Source organism: Trachurus trachurus, assembly GCF_905171665.1.
Source record: "Trachurus trachurus genome assembly, chromosome: 22".
Classification (NCBI taxonomy): domain Eukaryota; kingdom Metazoa; phylum Chordata; class Actinopteri; order Carangiformes; family Carangidae; genus Trachurus; species Trachurus trachurus.
In genome coordinates, this window is record NC_139907.1 from 14,084,272 (window position 1) to 14,107,326 (window position 23,055).

The 23,055-nt window shown below is 42.4% G+C and overlaps 1 protein-coding gene across 5 annotated transcripts in view; it reads right to left on the reverse strand.

The window, feature by feature from the left end:
* Positions 1–1,014: 1,014 nt before the first annotated feature.
* The window catches only part of rps6ka1 (ribosomal protein S6 kinase a, polypeptide 1), a 41,745-nt gene continuing 19,704 nt past the window's right edge, over positions 1,015–23,055 (reverse strand). For 3 of the 5 annotated variants that reach the window (XM_083998710.1, XM_083998712.1, XM_083998709.1), the window contains 20 exons: positions 8,520–8,636; positions 8,311–8,392; positions 7,326–7,406; positions 7,128–7,207; positions 6,858–6,964; positions 5,975–6,012; positions 5,289–5,431; positions 5,115–5,185; positions 4,900–4,988; positions 4,679–4,743; positions 4,467–4,569; positions 4,088–4,218; positions 3,693–3,818; positions 3,445–3,534; positions 3,171–3,329; positions 2,532–2,693; positions 2,311–2,387; positions 2,106–2,223; positions 1,860–1,997; positions 1,015–1,373 (listed from right to left, as the gene is read on the reverse strand). In XM_083998710.1, the coding sequence (XP_083854836.1) occupies positions 1,251–1,373; positions 1,860–1,997; positions 2,106–2,223; positions 2,311–2,387; positions 2,532–2,693; positions 3,171–3,329; positions 3,445–3,534; positions 3,693–3,818; positions 4,088–4,218; positions 4,467–4,569; positions 4,679–4,743; positions 4,900–4,988; positions 5,115–5,185; positions 5,289–5,431; positions 5,975–6,012; positions 6,858–6,964; positions 7,128–7,207; positions 7,326–7,406; positions 8,311–8,392; positions 8,520–8,636 (2,100 nt within the window). In that variant the 3' untranslated portion in view covers positions 1,015–1,250. Of the gene's footprint in view, positions 1,374–1,859; positions 1,998–2,105; positions 2,224–2,310; positions 2,388–2,531; positions 2,694–3,170; positions 3,330–3,444; positions 3,535–3,692; positions 3,819–4,087; positions 4,219–4,466; positions 4,570–4,678; positions 4,744–4,899; positions 4,989–5,114; positions 5,186–5,288; positions 5,432–5,974; positions 6,013–6,857; positions 6,965–7,127; positions 7,208–7,325; positions 7,407–8,310; positions 8,393–8,519; positions 8,637–10,030; positions 10,517–11,456; positions 11,500–23,055 lie in introns of those variants that run through there. The other 2 variants (XM_083998713.1, XM_083998711.1) reach the window with 2 other exon arrangements.

Sequence of the window (23,055 nt, forward strand, 5' to 3'; positions counted from 1 at the left end):
TTTCACTTTTTTAAATCACCACTTTCTTTGGACAAAAAGAAAAAAAAACTAAACAATCAACAACAAAAGCAGCCAACACAGGAAACAGCGTCCAATATGCATTATCCAAGAAACACAGTGAAAAAGAAAAACTGGAGAAAACAAGAAAACAAAGCAAATATAGAATTTCAACATGCCACACTGTTCCTTGGGCAAGTTTTCTTTCACAGAAAGCCACCTATTTTACTAGTTTTTGTAGTAATAAAAATAACAGACATCTCAAATGGTTGCCAGCAGATGGACCAAGCAGAGAAAAAGGGAGAGGAGAGAAACCATGAAGCCACACGACATCATCACGTCACCGGACCATGCACATGACCCTGCAGCATCCCGCAAGACATAACATACACTCACTCTTTCATACACACACGCACACACTGCAAGTCATGCAATCGAGACACACACACATACACACAAACTCTCTGTAAAATAAAATACAAGCATAGATTGACATTAACCAAAACATCAGCATTTTGACATTTCCCAGAATCTCCATTTTCTGGCTGTACCAAAGCCAAACAGGCATTTATGGCAGAAATGTTTTATATTCATATTAATAATGCTCTTTCAAAAAAAAAAAAAAAAACATTGAACAGCAGTTGGACAGTACTGTGGTTTTGTGCTGTCGGCACGGGTTGATTTTTGGCAGCACAACCGGTGATATAAAGCTCATCAACTTTACAAAAAGAACAGGGAGACAGACAACGAAACAGGCAGACAGACAGGCGTGCAGCAAGCTGAATGACAACCAATTACAGCAACACTGAGGGGAGAAAACTTTCTTTGTCAAAATCGCAAACATGACTGCTCCCACTCTGTGGCAGGTCATGCACTCACACACTCACAACACACACACACACACACTCACACAAACAGCCACGTGACACTGACACATCTGCCAAAAACCTGCACCCACATTTTTCTTTCCTTTTTTTTCCCCCCATCCTCATCGCCCCCCCATTCATCTTCACAATCTTTTTCCTAGTCCAAGGAGACGGGCTAACAGCGGCTGAGGAGCCCGAACAAGGAGGATGACAGCGAGAGCGGGACGACTGAGGTCACAAGAATGGGACGCAGGACCACAGTCAGTGTTCCTTGGCTGGTAGTGACGAGTGGACAGGGAGTCCCAGAGCAAGCCGTCTGGGTGGGGTGGAGCCAGGAGGAGTGGTTTTGGTCGTTCTCCAGTGAGATGACTGGTTGTTTTTGAGTCTCTACAGGGAGGTGGAGGGAAGCTTCTTGACGCGCCTCTGGGCCAGGAAGGAGCTCTCGATCGGCTTGAGCTCTGGAGGTGGCTGAGAGTTCTTCAGGGCGGAGTAGGTGGCCGCCATCGCACCCTGTGCATAAACAACAGCATGGTGAGAGTGCCCAAAAATAACAATTGTCACGATCCAACATTCAGGTATAAGAGTTTGGTTCTTTAAAACACAACCAAATACCAGTTTATTTTACCTAATTGCGCTTTAATATGCTTAACATAATTTGTGATGCATTTAAAACATATAAATATGTGGAATTCTTCATTTTCAATCCTAAATCATATGGTGTCACTGTCAGTCAGAAACCGTAATTCTTGCAACCGTTACCTGCTGGGTCATACTGTAGTTTTTATTTCAATAAAATACTTTTACAGTTTACTATTACATTATTGTGTACAAAAAATCTGATTCTGGTGATGCATTATGAGTTATTCAATTATCACCCACTGTGTAATGGTCTGTTAAAAATAAAAATGGCTATATTTCCATCCAGTATTTCATGAAATGGCTCTGACACATGCACTAGAATAATTATGTTTGTAATGATGCACTCAGCTCTGTTACCTTGACCAGTTTGGGGTCCTGGTGTGGCAGCTGGCTGTTTGGTAGTTTGTCTCTCTGGACGATCCAGGGATGTTTGAGGACCTGCCTGGCAGTCAGTCTCTGATGAGGATCCACGTGAAGCATCTTGGACACGAGGTCCTACAGGGAGCAGATATAAAATAAAATATAAATAAATATGAAACTGACTGTGGTCGTCTCTGAAGAACAGAAACAAAAAAGAGCGAATGGTCAGATTTGGAGCTCTACCTTGGCCACATCAGACACAGTGTCCCAGTTGCCACCGGTCAGGCCGAAGTGACCGTTACCTATCCTGTTCAGGATCTCATTGGGAGTGTCCTCAGGCCCGTTGGCAAATGGGGTAAAACTGGTGAGAGAAAATTGACAGGTGATATAATGAGTGTGGTCAGTGAGGAACAGAAAATCAGACGAGAGTGTGTGTGTTTCCATTTACCCAGCCAGCATGGTGTACAGTAAGACTCCCAGACTCCAGATGTCACACCCCTCATCGTAGCCCTGACGCTTCAACACCTGTGATGTAGTCACAGATAGTCACACGTTTTATTTCGGCGTCTGTCGCTGTTTATGTTTTAATTAATTATTCACAGTTTCACAGTACGCTAGAGACAGTCTTCACATTACAAGCTCAAGAGTGACTGCACGAGACCCGCTCACCTCAGGCGCCACAAAGTTAGCAGTGTAGCACGGGGTCATCAGCAGGCCGTTGTTGGCACGCAGCTGCTTAGCGAAGCCAAAGTCACAGATCCTGATCGACTCCGGATTCCCAGACTCGTCAACGTAGAGGATGTTGCTGGGCTTCAGGTCTCTGTGCACCACCTGGAGAGTGAGAGGTCACAGAGTAAGGAAACCATGTCCTTGTGCACCTAAAAGTTGTGTTTTCTGCTGTGAACTGAGGTCCAATGAGCACAGTTTAAAATTCTTGTCACAAAAGGTAAAGAAAATATTGCGCAAGTAAAAAAAGAAACAATACTTATTCAGAACAGTGGTCCACTGCAAATTGAAAGGGAAGTTGCCAAACACTAGCAAGCCTGAGGCACCTGCTGCATATGCAGAAAGGTTCCCAGCTACTATGTGTTTATTTAAACTAGCTTTCAAATACCATAAACAACTTCTGCACTTTATCTGAACTAGTTCCTTTATTTCTGCTCATAGCACAGCATCCCTGACGTTTACTTCACCATTTTAGAATCTGTTTTGGATTCCGTTTTGTTTCTGTTCACTCACCAACTCAACTCATTTATTTTTAAATAAAACAATTAAACAACATAATAATTCAATGCTAGTTATCCTCACCCCCTGTGAGTGCAGGTACTCCACAGTCCTGGTGATGGTGTGAAGCACGGCGCTGGCCTCTCTCTCCGAGAAGAACTTCTGCCTGAGGATCCGATCCAGCAGCTCGCCACCGCGCATCAGCTCCGTCACCAGGAACACCTGCTTACCGTTATCGTACACCTGACACAGATACACAAACACACACACGGGGAAAAAGATTACGATGACGATCTCCACCTGAGACATTCAGTACATTTAACGCCTGAGGAAAACAGTAGTGTGTCTTTATACTCACATCCTTCAGCGTGATGATGTTGGGGTGCTGTCCATATCTGAGTAGAATCTCTATCTCCTCAGAAGGATCCGTGCTGGTCTTGTCAATCATCTGTTAATTACAAGAAGCCCACTCATTAACTAATAAACAAAGCATATTTAATATAATTAAGCATCCTTCCTTGAGAGATATTCTAAAAATAATTTAAAAAAAATTACACACACACAGCAGTGAACTGTGTTGTTTGTACACCCGGTGTGTGTTCGTACCTTGACAGCGTACTCTGCGTTGGTGGTTTTGTGGATGCATCGTTTACAGACGGAGAAGGAGCCCATGCCGATGTCTTCCTTCAGTACGTAGCCATCGCTGAACAGCAGGTTTTTCCCGTGCAATTGCTGCAGAGGAAGAGTTGAGATTTGAAGACAGGCGGTGAGTGGAGAGGCGTGACGGACTGACAGAGCTGACAAGCCAGAGAGATGCTGATGGTTTTCAGGAGTTAAGCTAAATTAATTTCTAACGACATGCTAAGCTAATTTCTGCTCCCGCCAGGAATCAAACAGGATCTAACACCGTGGTATGCACTTAGTTTTCCTCTTTCCTCTTTCACAACCGCTATTTAGCCACATGTTGAACCGTGCAGTTACACCGAGACAGTTAGTCTGACCTGGACAACTGGATGTGGTGTAGGCTGTACTGGCTCCACTGAGCCTTCCTCATCCAACAGAGTCGACGCGATGAAGCTGAAGCCTCTGAAAAGCTGGTGAGCTCCAGCACTTGGGGGCACGCCAGGGGAATCTGTAATATAATAATACAAGTGTTGCTGCTGATGCTAGTGATGAGCCACTGCTATAGACAAGCACTGTTATGATTATGTTCTACTGCATTTTAATAGTGTTGAACTCAGCACTGTGTCTCCCTTAAATCGAAATCCTGTATTGATTTTTCTTTTCAGCGTCTTTTTTCATGGAGAAACCCCAGGTAGGAAATACACATGGGTCATTTCATAAGACAGCACAGATCTTCTCTCAGTTTTGACCACTGACCTTTAGGGGTGCGGGAGGTGAACTCAGAGTCGAAGTAGAAAGTATCGTCCGGGCGCGCCACCGCTGGTCTGAATGGAGGCTTCATTTCTCTCCTGAAGAGTTTCTGCAAGTAAGAAAAGACCCTCACTCAGGTGAATGTACCACAGCTAGAAGAAAATCCTCTCAAGTCTGTAGTTTCTATTGTGCATGTATTAAAATATCACAACACTCACATTCCAGTCTATGGTGGAGAAGAAGCCATGTCGTTTGATCTCCTCTGCACCGTCAGCACAAGATCCTGTTTGTTCAGAAATGTGTCATTGTTCTGTGGTTGAGATTCACGTGACTAAATGATGATATTTTTTGCAAACACCCTTCTTTCTGAAACTGTGTCAAACAGGCTGATACTGTCTGCTGCCATCTGTGACAGGCATGTTCATGAGCTGGTACTTACCCAGTCTGTTGGCAGGGTTTCTCTTGAACAAAGCCCGGAGCAGAGACTGGGCCTCTGCACTCAGGAACTGAGGCATTCCCAGACGGGCCCTGCAGGGAGAGACAGACGACACTCAGCTTATATTATTTCACCAGAAATCAAGATTTTTTTTTCTTTTTGGAATAAGCACTGCAGGTTCCTGTGTTAGATTCTTCTTCCATCCAGAGGATACTCACTTCAGAATGAGGTTCATAGTTTCTTTGCGGTCCTTCCCTTGAAATGGCAGCGCTCCTGTCAACATCTCAAACTGGGAAAAAAACATACAACAAGCATTTACAATCCAAGATGCATAATAATTTAGTTGCTACTCTTTTCTTCAAGTCTAAAATAAAAATGTTTTTTTTTTTTACCATTAATACTCCAAATGACCACCAGTCGGCGCTGTGGTCGTGTCCCTGCCTGTTCACAACCTCCGGTGCCATGTACTCCACAGTTCCACAGAAGGAATAAGCTTTCTTTTCATGATCAATGGCTTCTTTGCACAAACCAAAATCTGAAAAAAAAAATACAGAGAAGAGTCTATGCATCACTTTACAGCATCCGAATGTACCACACTATTTTATTCTGTCAATGTGAATCAGTGTCTTGTAGCTGAGTAACAGGCCCTCTCTTGTTCAATTTTCTTTTTAATTACTGCCATGATGAAGTAAATAAAAGATACCAGACACCACTATATATTTAGCAGAAGGATGAATCTCATATTCCATCTCACAACACTTTATCTACATGTCTGTGTTCATCCCTCTGAAGATTCATCAGTGTGTCTTCCTAAGCTTCCTAAGGTCACCTTTGGTTCAATGGCAGGAGGACCCGGGAAAAATAAATGGACGTGATTATGGACGACGATAAGATAAAGTGTAATAATTAACTCGGGGAACACATACGGGCCCATATGCAGAACTCATGAGTCAGCGAGATAAAGCTGTCACCACATGGTGAGTAATGAAGGTCGAGGGGGTGGATGAGAGGAGAGTGTGTGTGTTGTGTGTGTGTTTGGTAAAGAGGCTGGGTGTAAAAGAAGGAGCAGGAGCCTCACCTGTGAGTTTGATATGACCCTCTTCATCCAGGAGAATGCTGAAAGAAAACATCAAATGTAAAAAAAATAATAGTGTCTTAGAAGGTGTGAACATATTAAGACACATCACACATTGCTGACACTGGTACCAACTTTTTTTTATGTGCTGTAGTGTCGCTTATCGCTATAAAAACATATAAACAACCTTTAATGGAGCCCTGTAGCAGCACCGCAGAGTAATAATTGAAAAACGTGTATTGTTTTCTATCACTACATACGTGAGGGTGCACATGCACGCCACAAACACAGGGGGAACAGCAGATTGAACATCGGAGAATAAACATCAGCTGGTGGAACTAATGTACCGTAAAAAAGAAGTAGCAATTAAAATGGAGAGAAGAAAACGGCAAGCTAATGTAAATGACGCATGGTTCAACACTTAAAAGGGGATTTGCTAATGTTTAATGAGGCAGGTTTGCTTTTATAATGTTAGTTTCTGCTTAAAAACACACATATATCACAGTTTGGTGAGGAACGACAGCTCTGCATGGAAAATTCCACCAGGTGCCTTTAAGAGTATCTATCATGGAGTAAATAGGTTTCATATAATTATAAGCACTGAATAAATAAACTGCATCACTGACTGTCCAGGTTGTTTGGTGATGCATCATTTATTAGATTACTCCAAATAAAAAAGCTTCTTCAGAGAGCACAGCAGCAGCAATAAAAGCTTTTCCATAAAGGTTACAAGAACCCACATGTGTTCTGAGATCTGATTCTGCAAATGTGAAACCGTGTCATCTCCTATTTACTGGATTAATTGAAAGATCAATGATGACTCAGATCTTGATATCCAAATATGTATTTGTATGTGTATGATTCAATTCCCGTCACTGTTTCTTACTTTTCAGGTTTAAGGTCTCTGTAAATGATGCCCAGGCTGTGGAGGTGGTCCAGTCCTAACGCCAACTCTGCCAGATAAAACTTGACATCCTCCTCTGTGAACATCACCTGGGAGAGAGCATGACACAGTGAAAAAAGAATAATACCATTAGAGCTGGAGAAACAAAATTAGATAAATATTTTATATCAAGTGAAATATACGAGTGGGCTTATGGCTGAAGAGAAAAGAAAAGCCTGGTCAGCAAAAACATCCCAATCTAATCACTCTCACCTCTTTAGAGAGTCTGGTGAAGAGATCTCCTCCTCTGAGGAAGTCCAGGATCAAGTACAACTTCCCCTCAGTTTGGAAAGCTACAAACAAACACAAGAACAACTTTCAGTCAAATTGGATTTAACAGATAAAACAGTGACATCAGTGCAGCAGAGCCAACAAAATGTTTTCTAGGTTTGAATCTTCAGGCTGACTCACCATAGTGCAGTTTGACAACAAACGGGTGGTTGACATCTGCCAGGATATCTCTCTCCATCTTGGTCCTCACACGATCTCTCACTGACGGATGAATAAGAGAATACAGTTCAGTTTTATGTGCTTAACTTCAACACAAACAGTGCAACTTCAACTGCAAAGCACTGTTGTCTGCAGTCAAGGACACAGCGATTCATTGTTGTATAGACGCTGTGTTTCCGCAGGAAGAACAACTCTGTTGTAAAGTCTAAAGTGAATCCGGACGTATAATTTCTACTTCACCATGCAAATAAAATGTGTAAATCTGCACATTTGAGAGCCATCACATCGATATGGGGTGTGGGTTGTGTGAACACATCTCAACACCTTGATGTTTGTGGAAGAAAATGAATCACACAGTGTCAGTGACACACAAGCAAGTGGTGGTGGTCTAACACACCACAATGTCTTATTCCTTTTGAGTTACAGGAAAAGCAGCAAGTCTTTTATGTGAAACTGGGGGTACCTTCATCTGAAGAGGAGCAAAGTAAAATAGAAAGTTTTTCTGAAAACCTACGCCCTCAACAAAAACAATAAATACACATTTCTAATTCATGATTGTCGCCATTATCCATTTAATCTGTGAGTTTTGAGCAGATGTCTGAAAATATTTGTTCAACAGAATTTCTTTTTTTTTTAATGCTTATTTTTTCTGATTACCTGCCTCAAATCCAAAAAAAAATTAATTCACTTGAAACTGCCATTAGAGATTATTACAGTCAATTCATTTTCCAAAATGTCAAAACAATAAATACACACACGTTTGTACAATTTACGCAGGTGTGAGGGAGTGTGGGAAAGTCTGCCAGGGCACCTACTGATGGGTTCAGATGAGGTTCACTTGGGGTTTATGTAAACTCACACCTCTCAGTTATGGGAGTTTCTGTAACCACAATGCCAACATGCCGTTGTGATAAACACCCTTCAGTACCATCACGTGCCACTGTACCTTTGAGTGTGGCCTTCTTGAGCACCTTCATGGCATAGAGCTGGTTCGCATCTGGAGGTGTCACCTTTCGCACCAGGAACACCTATAATATGCAGAAAAACAAAAAAACAGCAACAAAACCAGTTTGAGAGTCTGAAAGAATAAAGGAGGGAGAAGAAAGATGAGCTAAAGGAGCAGTTTAGAGTGTTGTTTGTGTGTGAGTGTGTTACCTTGCCAAAGGATCCCTGTCCCAAAACTTTGAGCAGCTCAAACTGAGAGGCGTCAGCCTTCTCTGAGCCCTCTTTGACCACATGGGTAATGTTGATCTCCTTGATGTCTCCATCTTCCTGCAGAGTGCAAAACAGAGGAGAAAGAAGCATAAAAGCGTCAGTGATGGCAAAACAAATTGATAAAACAGTGAAGTGTCAGAGTAGGTTTCTGTCATGAGAGTTTCTGCTGCTGTAAATAACATCAAAAATAAAACGCTCAGAAAGAGGAAGCACAGCAAAGAGCGATGTGTGTGTAAGAGTGATTACACCCAGTGGGCACAGTGTATGTGTGTGTGTGTGTGTTTTAAGAGGGTTTTCTGGAAATGGTGAAGACTGCAACATAAAATGGAAGTAAAAAAACTGTGAACCTGGCAAAATTGTAGAAAAAAAAGTGCAATGCAAAACTCAAACTCAAACTGTTCATTTTATTCTGTTTGTTGTTATGGCTCAACGTTCTGCTTTGCTTGTCTTTTGGGTGGAGCTCGTTCTGCTGGCCCTGGTGAGAACTCAACCCAATGAAGACGTGAATCGAATCTGACCTGGTGTCAGCCAAACCACAAGTCATCGACACCCAGCACAGATGTACCCAAACATCAACATCATCCACAACAACAAGTAGCTTTCTAGAGACCAGCCTCACATCTCTGTGCTTATGATCACCACAGCCCCTACTACACCAAGACACACAGCAATGGTTACACTCTAGGGAGCTGTTTGGAGGGCATGGGCAACAACACTGTTTTCAACTTCTCTACCAGGAAGTTCACAGCTGCTCAGAGGTTTTCATGTGTAAATTTAGGGCTACAAAGTAGAGCTGAAATCATTATATCAGAACGATTACTGAAACAGTTGATTGGTTGAGAAATTTGGCTGTAAGCAGTTTGCAGCATAAAATAAAAACACGACAATTATGAATAAGTATCATTTTAAATTCAAGATCAAACATTTATTTGATTGATCAGTAAGTAAGCTGATAAATATTCAGTTAGAAACTCATTCTGGTGATTTATCAAGCATTCATTCTTCAACCTTCTGCTGTGAAGTCACAAGGGACATTTCTCATTATTCTGACTCTGTGAATGTGAACCAATGAATGAGATGAAGAAAACAAAAAAACATCTGATTAATGAAAAATAATCAGCAGATGCATCCCTGAGAAAAAAGTCTGCAAGACTGACAGACTGATTGAACAGTGATGCCTTGATCAAAGTTTCGATAATACACCGTCAACAGTAAACACCATAAACCACCACAGCCCGGGACTTTATTTGACAACAGGAAACCAGAGTTGAACATGCAAGCTTTGGGCTGCACCTTGCTTTTTTTAAACAGCCACAAATGACAGCAAGTATAGCAGCGTAAAGTCTTTGCATTATTAATAGATGCAACCTCTCAGCTTAAAAACATCAAAACACCACTAACATCTCACCGGGCTCTACCTGCACTTTATCAAAGATGAGGTGTCACTTTACCGTCCAGGGGTTCCTTGGTGCAGGTAAAGTGTTGGTGTCTGTTGCAGCTGTTGATCTGCAGCTGTGGCAGTGAGCGGGGCTGCCGGCTGAAGCTTTGTTCTTTTTGGGCAAGTAGAGGGTCAGAAAGTTCAGCAGCCTGAACTTTCTCCTGTCCTTCTCCATCTCAGCATCTCTCAGACCATTTTATCATCCCGGCCATTGTCCGTGACGAGGCAAACACAGTTCTACCTCACATAAATCACTTTAAACCTCACCTCATCTCACCACCGGCACTCTTCAGACTCATCTCTGCACTCATGTTAGGATTAGTTCTGTGAAGCGCAGTAAATATAGAAAAAAAAACAATCTGTCAGGCTGTGCCCTTTATCTATTCTCTCTACAGGGGCCGCCTGCTATATATTTTATTAACTCTTCATCTTCATTATCGTTGCTGTCCTCCCTCTGTCTGCCTCCCTCTCTCTTTCTCTCTGTGTTGGTCTGATTTGCCTGGTGTGTCCTCAGTGACTGACTGAATCTGAAGTGAACTGGAACCAAAGCATGCAGGAAGGAAGAGCCTGCTTCTCACAGTCCTGCACCCAACCAACCCCAAACACACACACACTTGTGGCAGAGAGAGAGAGAGAGAGAGAGAGAGAGAGAGAGAGAGAGAGAGAGAGCAAGAGGAAGAGAGAGAGAGAGAGAGAGAGAGAGAGAAGAGAGGGTTGGGTGGGTGGGTGAAACAACAAAGCAAAAAAAAAAAAAGAGAGACTGGTGGAAATCAACTTTTTCTCTGCTCCCATGATTGGAAATTACACAACTACCACAACTACCTTGATTCCAAAACCCAAACTCTGTGCCACTTCCCTTTACCCACAATTCAACACAGTAAGTGGCTGGGAGGGAGGAAAGGAGGGGAGGGGGAGAGAGAGACTGAGGTGACGATTCAGACATCTCACTGCTGCCTGCAGATGACAGAGATTTTCCTGCCTCTGGCCGGGCATGTCCCTGTCTTCCCTCTCATAACAGTCTATTCCTGCCCATCCTGTCTCTTAAAACAGCCCTCACCACTCCTAAAGCGCCCTTTCCTCCATCGCTCTTTATTGCCCTCTCTGCAGACACTTAAGAGAGAACAGGCCATTGCACATCCATATAAATCCGGGGCATGAGTCAACTTCTCTCTTGACCAAGCAGTGGCATAATCGAGCTTTCGGCAGACGTAGCTTTCACCAACCTATCATTGCACTTGAGAAGTTGTTGCTTTTCTTTTTTTGGATTGCTGCAATTGCCGATTTCGATTTTTCAGGGGCGAAAATGAAAAAGTGCGCTTGTGCGAAGTGGACAAATTGCAGACATGTAGCTGTAGGCGACAACAATAAAGCTGGAGTGTGTTTGCTCAGCGAGGGAGGAGCTGCTGAGAAAGAGGCTGCAGAAAATGGTCAGAGCTTACCTGGCCTCTAATACTGGCAAAGTCCTTCTCTATCCAGGTAATATGAGACTCGTGCTGAGAGGGGGAGCATGCTGGTGTTAATATGGGTTACACACACAACACATGTATTTGGTTTAACAGATGGATACACAATTCATCCTTGCAGGTACACCTCACTTACACACACACACGCATGCGCAAACACAGAGGAGGGTACGAGTGCGTTCACACTGGTGACAGGAAACCTCTTTTCCCTCCTAGTTCTCACTTCCTCTTTTCTCGAAACGATTTCACTTCCTTCCTGCTCGATAACTCCAACACGGTCACAGCAGGGGGGGCGAGCTTCCTAGCAATAATTACTGTATGACGGATTCTGAATTTAGAGCAGTCCAGAAATGATTCTTTCTAATGGTGTTTTGTGCTTGACTGCACAGAGTCACAGGACTCTGATACTGAGTCTCTGTATTGTTTCAGCATATAAAAACGGTTTTGACAGAGTAGTTTCAGTTTTGTTGCTGGTTCTGTTTGACTATGTAGTGCAACAAGGGATGAGCTGAACACACACTGAAACAGAAAGCGCATCCCTCGACTGGGAAAATCAGTTGCACTTCATGAATGAAAGGACGCTGGTTTGAGTTTTTTTTTTTTTTTTTTTTTTTAAACTAAGCGTTTTTGATTGAGGCTTAGAGGAAGTGCACAATAAACATGTCCCCCTGCATTTCCTCTCACTGCACAGCTGAGAGGACGGCAGCTCAGCTTCACATCCACCCTCACAGATGAAACCCCTTCCTCTCATCCCAAAATATCACACCACACACACGCACTCACACACACAGCTGCATAAAGCTTCGGGCAAGTCCCCTCACATCGATCACCCCGGCATCACTGACACTCAGACACTCACACATATATAACACAAGCATACAGATGCTAACTTCTCCTCAAACATACATGAAGAAGTGGCCACTTGCCTGTCGTAAGCGAGTTTTGGTGCGGAATAGAAAGCTCCACATGCCTGTGTCCAGATATTTCCATGTCAATGATGCTGTGACTGGTGTCAGAGAGACTGTCACCCTCACTGGCTTTTTGTGACACAATTAGCCAACACTGTCTGTATGCAATACCACAATGACAAAGATGAAAATCTGCCTGCTTCTACATACGCTGCAAAACGGGAAGTGAGGTGAAGTTGTAAAAATGGACACGAGCTGCAGACTTATCAGGTCCGAGGGTGGGGAGTGGGGGGGGGGTTATTTCCAGGGAGTGTTGCTTCATTGGGGAAAAAGCAGCATAGGCTGGGAGTGGTGGAATGAGAGAGGACGAGAAGGGAAACAACACTGTTCCCAGAGCGTGCAACAATTACCGTCAAGTCAAACAAAGCAGAGATTTCGCTTTGCATATCTAAGCTCCGTGTGTGTGATTACACAAGTTTCTGTTTGCATCCACAGGAGCTCACGGAGCCGCAGAGGAGCACTGACTTCACACTGATGCACCCAACAGGGAGAAAATGTCATTTATGCAGATTTCAAACACTATTTCCACTAGAGTCTCATTTGGCAAGACTACAACCAAATGCATCTGCTGTATTTCAAGGTTTTCTTTGATGATTAAACACGCTTTTACTGACTTGTGCCTCTCTTGTGATAGCTAAAAAAGCAGATGCACCTTCTGGCAGGCAGTTGTGGTGTAATGACGCTCACTAAACACTAGGGGCCAGTGTAAGTCCAAGTCTGCAGCCAGGCCAGTGGGGAAGTGCTGTGGAGAACAGTGCTCTGAGATCTATGAGCTTTAGCCAAGTAAGGGCATGTTCACATTGTTAGCTCATGCCTCCTGCAGATCCCCTTGTTGGCTCTGACATCAATTACACTGAGGGAGACATAAAGCGGGACAGAGAGGGAGCATGTGGGAGGCGGCTGAGGCCGGTCTGCAGCTCCAAAGCTGTCCAATCACAGCAGTAAAGGTCACACGGGTTTAAGGTCCACTCCACAACAGCCCTGACTGGTCCAAGCATCTTAAAGCATTTAAAAAGGCCTAACCTACTGAATGTGATGATAAGGTTTAGAAGATTCATAAAAAAAATAAGACAGGATGTAAGAAGAAAGAGAGAAAGTACAATCAAAATGGTGTATAAATGCAAGGAAAGAAGTTGTGTAAGTGATGTGAAAAAGACGAGACAATCACAGTGTTTTGTCTGTTGTCTCCGTTTGCCGCTCTAGCCTCCGCTCTGTCCTGGAAAACAGAGCGGCAGCAACCTGCATGATCTCAAACGCCTGACAGCTCTGACTGTTGGAACAGAGAGGAGGAGAGAGAGAGAGAGAGAAAGTCCAGTGCTGGAGACAGCGTAAATGACTGGTGTACATGGAGGGAGACAGAGCAGTCTAAACATACATCCAGCCAACCGTGGCTCAGTCTCATTACAGTGAAAACAAATATCCTACACTAGACGTGTGAGCATGCACACACACAAGACACGCACACACACAGGGGAAAAATAAACTGCATAGGTACTCTGCAGCAATGCTCTGACTGTGACTAAGATTTTGTGATTATGTAATTAGAGCTGAAGAGAAAAGGTGACTCTTGAAAATATTGTAGGCAGTGTGTCAAAAATAATACCACTGTGAGAATGTGTGCCATATTTTTAGGCATCATTTTCTCCATAAAGCCTTCCTAAAGCATTTCAAGGCTTGATCTACTAACAAGTAATTAATCATAATTAATCATTAAGTTTACCCAACTTCAGCTTTGTGTTTCATGTGAAAAAAAATTCTAAATCCGTTCATAACATTTCTATCTGCAGACTTGATTTATCTTGCCCAGGTCAGAGCACCTTTTGGCTTGTTGGCACCATGCAATACCTGCTCATTAGTCTAGTCTACTCTGACCCATGTATACCTATTGACTTGGATTGATTGCTGTTTCAAAAAAAAAAAACAGATGACCAGTGCAGCTGTTACTGTTCTTATAAAAAGCATTAGTAAATGATTCATCAAAAGCCATTAGTCACTACTTTAAAAGTACTTTATAATAGATAAAGATAAAGAGAATAATGGAAGCTTGAGCTGCATTATATGCATTATATACAACTTTCCAGTTTGATTATACATCTTTCTACACAGATGGGATTTCTAGTTTAGCAACACATAACTAGTTAAGGGACACCAAATGAGGTTTGTGTGTGTCTTCGAGCACGAAAGTCCAGACATGTCTGCAGGCAGTCACCCAAATCTGTCAGGTGAGAGACAGGAATGTCTCTCTCCGTCTCTGTCAGTCTGAAACTCTCTCCTCTCTCCCCTGTCATCAACTCTGATGGCATGGGCCCGCAGAGCGCCGCTGTATTTGGGATGGCAGAGCTGACTCATTCTTTCAGCTCGTTTCTTTCGCATTCGTTTTCCTTTTTTTTTTGTCCCCATGATGAACAGGCTGTTTCTGTGACACACCCTCTTTTCACTTTGCCCAACAGCCTCTCCATCTGTCCACCTTCCCTTTGTCCTTTTCCCTGTCCTGTTTGTTCTCTCACTCTCTCTTTATGCCCTCTAGCAGCACCTACTGTGACAGCCATGACTGACAGGTGGACAGAAAAAATAAAGAGTAAAGCTGCAGAGGGACATTCACCTGGTCCAAATGCTGTCCTCAAACATCCCATCATGGTACTTTAATACTAACTCAGCCTGGGGCAGGTAGGCAGAGAACAGATTTAAAGAGTATCTGGAGGAAAGAGAGAGATGGAGGGAAAGAAATAAAAAGTTTAAGTTCAAACTGACAGAATTACCCACAGGCTTACAAAGAACAAAGGCCTAGCAGCAGCGCACATACTGAAAGTCTTAATCCCTCACTACTTTATGTGATTATCTCCGTCTTTGCAAGTTTGGCTGCTGTTATGCCGCAGACAGATGAAAGACAAATGTTTGTGAAGAGACAGTAGCAAATGGATGAACTTTTAGGAACAACAAACATTAAAGAATGCTGCCAACAAACAAAACAGTTTCCAAAATGAATTGCATATACAGTATCACAAGTCGGAGCAGTCCAAATATATAATGGATATATTATACTATACAGTATATAAAAGTGGTGCATTTTACACACAAAAGAACTGCAGGCATAAAAAAGAAAGAAGAACAGAGAGGCTGTTGTTTTGCCCCTTGACCCCTTGGTGGAGGGCAGCATTGGGGTTAATACCCATCCTATAGCAGACTTTGCCATCTGTCTCATCATCAACAAAACAAACATGTTTTTATAAAACAACCGACTACATTCACAACACACCGCATCACATGGCATCACTGAGTGACAACAGCAAATGTCCTCTGAACAAGTCACGACGGGCACGGGTTTATTATAGGCTAGTTTTATATCAGATGCCATGGACAAGTGAAGTGTATGGTACAGGAAATGTAGCAGAGGTAGCACAGGATTAGCACAGATGCTACAGGAAATCCTGCATTGACATCTGTAATATTAATAGCTGCAGCAAAGGATAGCAGTAAGATGATAGGCAGTTCAGCACCGGGCCAGTTGACATGAAGCCATAATGGTCTTGTGTAATATCTAAAGTGGCAACAATGGTCAATAAATGCATTAAAAAGACAAAAAAAAAACAAGGGACAGAAGTGGCAGGAAGGACAGAGAGAAGAGAACAAAAGCGAGGGATAGGAAGATAAGTGGGAGAGATAGATGAGACAGAGAGAGAGAACAGGACGAGTGGAATGGATGCTGGTGATATATACACAATGAGGTCATCGGAGTTGAAGCTTAGCTGGCTGACTGCAGAGGAAATGTGTAGCACTCTACAGCACCATGCAAGAAATACAGAGACACATCAGCATGTAAGTGTGGGGGCACAGGGCTGATGATGACACTGTATTCTTAATAATTACAATACTAATGCAGCTATGAAATTACAATCAAATTATGTTGTGTTTAACACAGGGGGAAAAAAGATAGTAATAGAAATTGATCCACGTGGATGAGCCTTTTCCGAACCATCCACTCACACTAACACACACAGGTAGGAGGTAGAACTACTCTGTCAAATCAGCTGTACAGATTCTCCTCAGTGCGTTCAATACTTTTATTGTGTGTTATCCCACTCTATTAAAACATAACTTTATTTATAGATTGCAAGGGTATGATTTTTTTCTGTGTGTGAATTTCTGGATGTCATACAAATGTCTTGTCAGAGATTAATTCAAGTTCAACCCATAAACGAATAAACAATAACATCCCCTGAGCTTCCCCTCGCTTGTCTCCAATTTCTATGTCATCGCTCAACCATCCCCGCTCTCATAGTTCAAACTCTTCACACCAGGCGGAGCAGTCCAAAATAGCAACTTCATATTTCAGTCAATACTTCCTGCTTCCTCCCTCTCGTGGTTCCACTCTTTCCTTAAATATCAGCCTACCCACTCAGCAAAGACGACTCAAAACACAACACACACAGGTCATGAATCAAAACACTGGTGTATGCATCCTTCCTGAACTTGTCTTTAAACACTTTTGATCCTTTTGTGCCTTCAACAACATGTCTGATTATTAGTAGATAACTTAATTTCATTGATAACAAACTTATGACAAGTCCTTTTATGGCCAATATTTAACCAGCCTAAGCAGCCACACCCTCATTCTCCTCCAGTGAGGTAAGACAAGAACTTGGATATACATCTGGAGTCTTTGGTTACATCTCCTTACTTTATTTAAAAGCATACAAAGGAAGAAACATATTAATGCACAAACTAGGTTTGAAGATACAATCCAAATTCAACATCAGAGAATGGATATTAAACTATGTATCGATTTGCACTTTATCCATCAAATATCAATTGCTGTTTTTTTTGGTAGTTGAAAGTGGTAAAAACAATGCTACATGAGCAATAGCTAAAGATTAGCTGAACATTTTAGTAAGTTTCCCAAGGACACTCCCAGCAGACCCAGGGTAACACTATCATTCATCTGGAGTTGTGTTTATAGCTATTCATCAAATGAAAGTCCAGCATTTACTCTGTTTTTCCTTCTGTTTTCTGCACCAGCTCCTGAGGGAATTATCTGGCTCTTTGGCTCCTAAATGCTTCACCTGCTGGTTGCTAACTGTGTCCGTCTGTTGTTTGGCACTGGGCAGGTAGCATACAGTTGGTTCTTCAAAAGCTCGCCAGTAACAAACAGCTGTGTCTGCACATAGAGTTAATGATTGAATCACAAGAGCGAGCAAAAGAGGCAACGACCTATTGTTGATATAGGCTATGTGATAAAATGCAGAAAGAAAAAAATAAGTGCCTGCTTTCCAGATCAAAGATGGGGCACAGCCAACACTTACCAGCATTTGTTCGGTGGTTAGTACCGTAAATGTTTGCCAGACAGTGTTGAACCAGTATGAATGAAAATCCTTCTGAAGCCCATTTTTCAACTGAAGTCCTGTATCCTTACACCCAACACACAGCCAAGATGAGTAAGTGCTCTGGCACGGACACAAAAACGTGAAGATCAGGAGTCACTTCTTCTACAATGAAATCCTGATAGAATAAAAAAGAATAAAAAAGATGATGAGGGAGGTAACTGCTGCGTCGCGTAATCCAGAATATAGATCTGTCACCATGTTTGTCAATTTAAACTACCCGTACTGCTCGCACAGTCTGTGAGGAGTCTGGGCACACATGTGGATGTGCACATATTGGTACACCGTGTGCACAGCAGCCTCTGTTGTTTCCTGTTTGTTGTTGTAATTTTAAAAATTGTGCAATTACATAGGTAATGGTGCCTAGTATGAAATGCTATCTTGTTAATGGTTCTCTGTACATATAGGCTTTGGTGATACCGATTTTCTAAAGATATTTCAATATACTCTTAAGATATTTGATGACACAATATCATTCATATCAATAAAGAAAGAGTCTGTGATAAAAGTGCTAGTCGTGACAGGTTAAATGGATTTAACCCACTTTGTGGAAAATGCTGTAATATATGTTGTGTATCTCCATTCAGCCTGAAACGAGAGCGATGATTTTTCCTATCGCCTAGCCCTACTGCCATAGCAACGAAGGTCAAAGGTTACTATACGCTCCTGGGTGGAACTGCTGAGGAAGAGAAACAGATCCAAGTGGGAAAAAAAGAAGAAAATACAGAAAGAGCCGGCCAGACCACACAAACGCAACACATCTGAAAAACATTTAAATATAAATGTAAAGAAGAATGCGGCAGGGGTTTTGTCACATCAAGAGGCAAAGAAATAAAAGGGCAGAGCTGAGAGAATAAACACCATCAGCATCCATCCATATTAATGAGAACTGTAAAGGATGAGGGGAACCGGACGGAACATTTTCCTTAATCGACCCTGAGAGGGAAAAGTGTGAAACTATGGCAACTGTGATTTCTGTCTCCATCTCCCAGCATCCTCTTTGTAAAACAAGAGGTGGTACGAGAGGCAAGCCTACACACACACACACATACACACGGAACATGTTGATAATGCTTCCAGGTAACATTTGCCACCCTCCTCCTTCACAAATATGATCATTTTTGTGCCTTCACACTCTTCTTCAATATGCATTTTGATGCCAGACTCCTCCTCTCTGCACCATCCATTCTGGCTGTAGAGTGACTATATCTGCATTTATTCTGTAAGGTAATATATTATGATGGCCTTTAAAAAGGCTGGTAGTGTAACTCGTGACTCATCACACTATCAGAGACCTTTCACAATGCACAGTCTTATCTATAAGTCAGTGCACACACACACACAGTGGATGATTAATGGGGCTGGGTCTCTGTCAGAGAGTAGCCCTAACTACTGAACTAGTGTGTGTATGTGTGTGTGAGAGAGAAAGTGTATGTTTGTCTGACATGTGAATGAAAATACCATGAGCAGCCAATTGAGGATTTATGAGAAGTGTGTGTTTGTGCACATCTGCTCTGGTGTGTATATAAATATATATGTGTGTGTTATCAAAAAACCTTTTTTCCTCCTTGCGACACAAGTCACAATCAGGGCTTAGTGACGCCAAGGACACTGTAACCATGACAACTAGGCCCAGAGCAGCCATGAATGGATGGAGGAGGGGATGAAGTGGATGGATGGATGGATGAGTTTGAGTAGCGTTCAAGTACAGTAGGTTCTTTTAGTGTTTTCTGTGACAATGAAACCTTCTGATATCTAGACTTGATAGTTCCAACACACAGCCATTCACAGATCCCTTCAAGGTAGTTTCATTCATAGTTTGGGCATGGTTTTCATGGGTAATAATAATTTACAGACAATTGAATTTCTGAGATCTGAGACCAACAGCAATAATAAAAAAACAAAAACATTACCAACAGATGAGAAACCCCAGGTTAGCTAAAATAATGAAAGCAATTTCACTGCTGTGATATCACATTATATCAAGATCTGACGTCGGTGAGTACAATGTTTGTTGCAGCCCACAGAAATTACGGCTTAAAGTACAAAAATGCAACCTCAATAAACTTGCCTCTCCCTGAAATGATCGCTTGTAGCAAAATTAATCCTCCGAGATGATCTGAAAAACTCTTGATGGAGAGATAAAGATTAGTTTAACAGCGTCGCATGAAAACAGAGAGCAGGGAGAAAAACTATATGGCTGAGAGGCAGGAAGACGGAGCAAGAGGGAGTAATAGAGGTTATGTTGTATACAATACAACCTCAAGATTTAGAGCCTTCTTCCAGCACAGAGGCAGGCTGGGTAATTGGACTGTAAACCATCTCCCAGCCTGTGTCTCTGTGTGTGTCAGTGTGTGTCTGTGTGTATGTGTATGTGTGTGAGCCCACCAGCACCCCAAGCCACCTAACTGTTTCTGCCATTAACATCAGTTTCTGCTGATGATAAACTCAGATAAGAGGATATTCGCTTGACAGACACTTCAATCAGATGCTACCAGCCCCCTCAACGCACACACACTGAAATCTGCACATGAACATCACTAACAATCACTGATCACAGATTTACTCCCTTAAGCACTGCTGCAAATGCACATAGGCACATTAACATGCACACACACCACACACCCTCTGCTGGGTTGGCAGACACACTTGTAACAAGGTCTTCTGGCTACTGCTAAAGAATAAGGTACCATTTTAATTTCTGTTAAAAAAAACAAACAAACACACACTCGATAAGATGTGAGCGATGGTTTAAAAGGTGCAATCTCTTTTTTATTGTAGTCAGAAGGTGTGTGTGTGTGTGTTAGAGCAAAGTCTGTCCCGCTTGCGTAATGAAGCTGATTTTCCATTCCACTCTCTTGTTAACTGACTAACTCAGCATGTAGGAATAGGAACACTGAGAGTTGTTTATACATAACAGATGAACCAAACGTGGCTGTGACTATTCACTGAAAGCTATTGATTTGCTGAACGCATTTCAATCAGGCGTCACAATGTCAAACAGCTTTTTTTTTTTTTGCAAGACTTTATGTGACCTTGCTGAGAAGCTAGCATTCAGGACTTGACAAAAGGCGTTCAGCGGCAGCCAGAGTTGATTCGATGCTGTCCTCGCCTTTTGAGTGACTAATTCCACCGAGAGGGAGAGAGAAGTTTGGCTCAGAAACTTTGCGAGAACAAAATTCGAGCAGGATAAAACAGGGCAGGGCAGTCAAGGGCACCTGCTTGACTAATCGTCAAATAGCAGGGCTTTATCTGGACTGTAAGACATAATGATGAATTAGTCTTTAAGGAGGGAGCGTTGAGGAGCAGTTATGGGTGATAGAGGTGGTGAGGAAGAGAATAGGAGGATGTTGTATCAGAGCGTAGAGTGATGGAGGATAGTGAGAGAGAGAGAGAGCATGAAAGAGGGCATCGTCAAGCCTCGGTGCTTTTTCTCATTTAGGCGGGCTGCGTGTGTGTCCACGTGCGTGTGTGTGAGAGTGTGCGTCATCAGGGTTCCCTCAGTGTCCGGATCCAAGCTGGAGCACCAGGTTTCACTCAATGCAACACTTTGACAGAATCCAGACGAGGCCTTTTCCACTTGTTGTTATCGCTATGATTTTTATAATCCGATCAAACGACAGTTAAAAAGCAACAATCGGCAGGTCTGGTTGCTGTTCGTCAGCCTTCTCATAAAATAATCAGATGAGCTATACCTCGCTGTCTCTGATACTGACGCATTCAATCGCCCTATCATGTGAGGGGATGGATACACAGAGGGGCTGAAAGTAACACCAAACTGGATTGACACAACGGGAAAGACACAGTGGACATATTCAGGTCAAGTGTTTCATTTAAAGACTATTAGACTAATAAAATGAATCTGAAAAATGGTAATATCACAAAACAACAGACTGTCGTAGTTCAAGCAGATGTAACACAGTTAAAATGATGCAATATTCATGCTGCTGCTTATCTTTACACCATAATAACATGTTGATATGAAGCAGAATGTTTTTAAATGCGTAAGTGCTACAACTATTTATGAATACACAGCATACTTCACATGAGCTTACTACTGAGAAATGGTTTAGACATTGAGGTTTCTATAAAAAGGAGCACTCACCAATTTTCAGTAAACACGCAAACAGTTCTGATTTGATAACTAAGTGGATGATCACGCATCCACTAAATCCTATTCCGGACCACATTATTGCCAATCACTTAGGAAGCTTTCCTACAGTGTAATGTATTCTGCTGCAGCACAGATGCCATGAGGAAGGCTGTAATTAACTTCTGAAGAGGCAATACACTTCAGATAAACAGCAGCTCTCTGCACAACACGGCCCCTCTGCAGCAGCAACAGCAAGAGGGAAAAGTCTCAGGTGCATCATGGTCGCTTGGACTCAAGTGGGTGAGCTAACATCAGATGTGTTGTCAGAATCAGGACTTGTATTTGCACTGCTACCAGACTATTTGTTGCCGTTTTTAAAAAAAAACGGAATTTTATTCTGATTATTAAAAGCAGTTGGTGCAAATAGTCAAATAAATGCATTTCACTTACTAATCCTTGCATATTCCCTCCACAATCCAGTCTTATTTAGGCCATCTGCCACTTGTTATGACCAGGGTCTCTAAGCTGCTGTGAGCTCCTACTCTTTATTAACGCCTCATAATTTACTATCACACTTTGAGATCAGTTTTGCAGGATGTGGTCCACGCAGTGAAGGCAACTTGCAGAAGTCTGTCGATGTACACTGAGACAGGACTTGTGATATCAGCCATCTTTAAAAAGGACAGCTTGCCTTGTGAGCTGAACCATTTCCTGAACAGTCAATAACAGAGCAACGTCTGATGCTCAACATAACTGATTGGATGTTTATTAACTCCCATTCCAACAGTTCTTTGCTCTCCTCTCAAGCAGAAAATTACACTCAGGTAGCATTATGAATTTAGATTGTTAGATTTTCACTACAGCTCTTCACTTCCCGTTAGAATGATTACAAAATAGTTTCAGTGCTCATAAGCCTCACTTTGCAGTTTCCTACCTTCCCTTATGACTGTGCAGTTTCATGCTACAGAATCCAAGTCCAACAGGGTGACCGAAAACTCATTGTCATTTTAGATTTCTGCTTGAAACCATCTAGTGGGAGTTTAGAAGTATGAGGGGAAGTAGTTTTGAAAAATCCATTAAATGACGCAGAAGAATTGTTAAAATTGAACTATACTGAACTGAATTGACACCACACA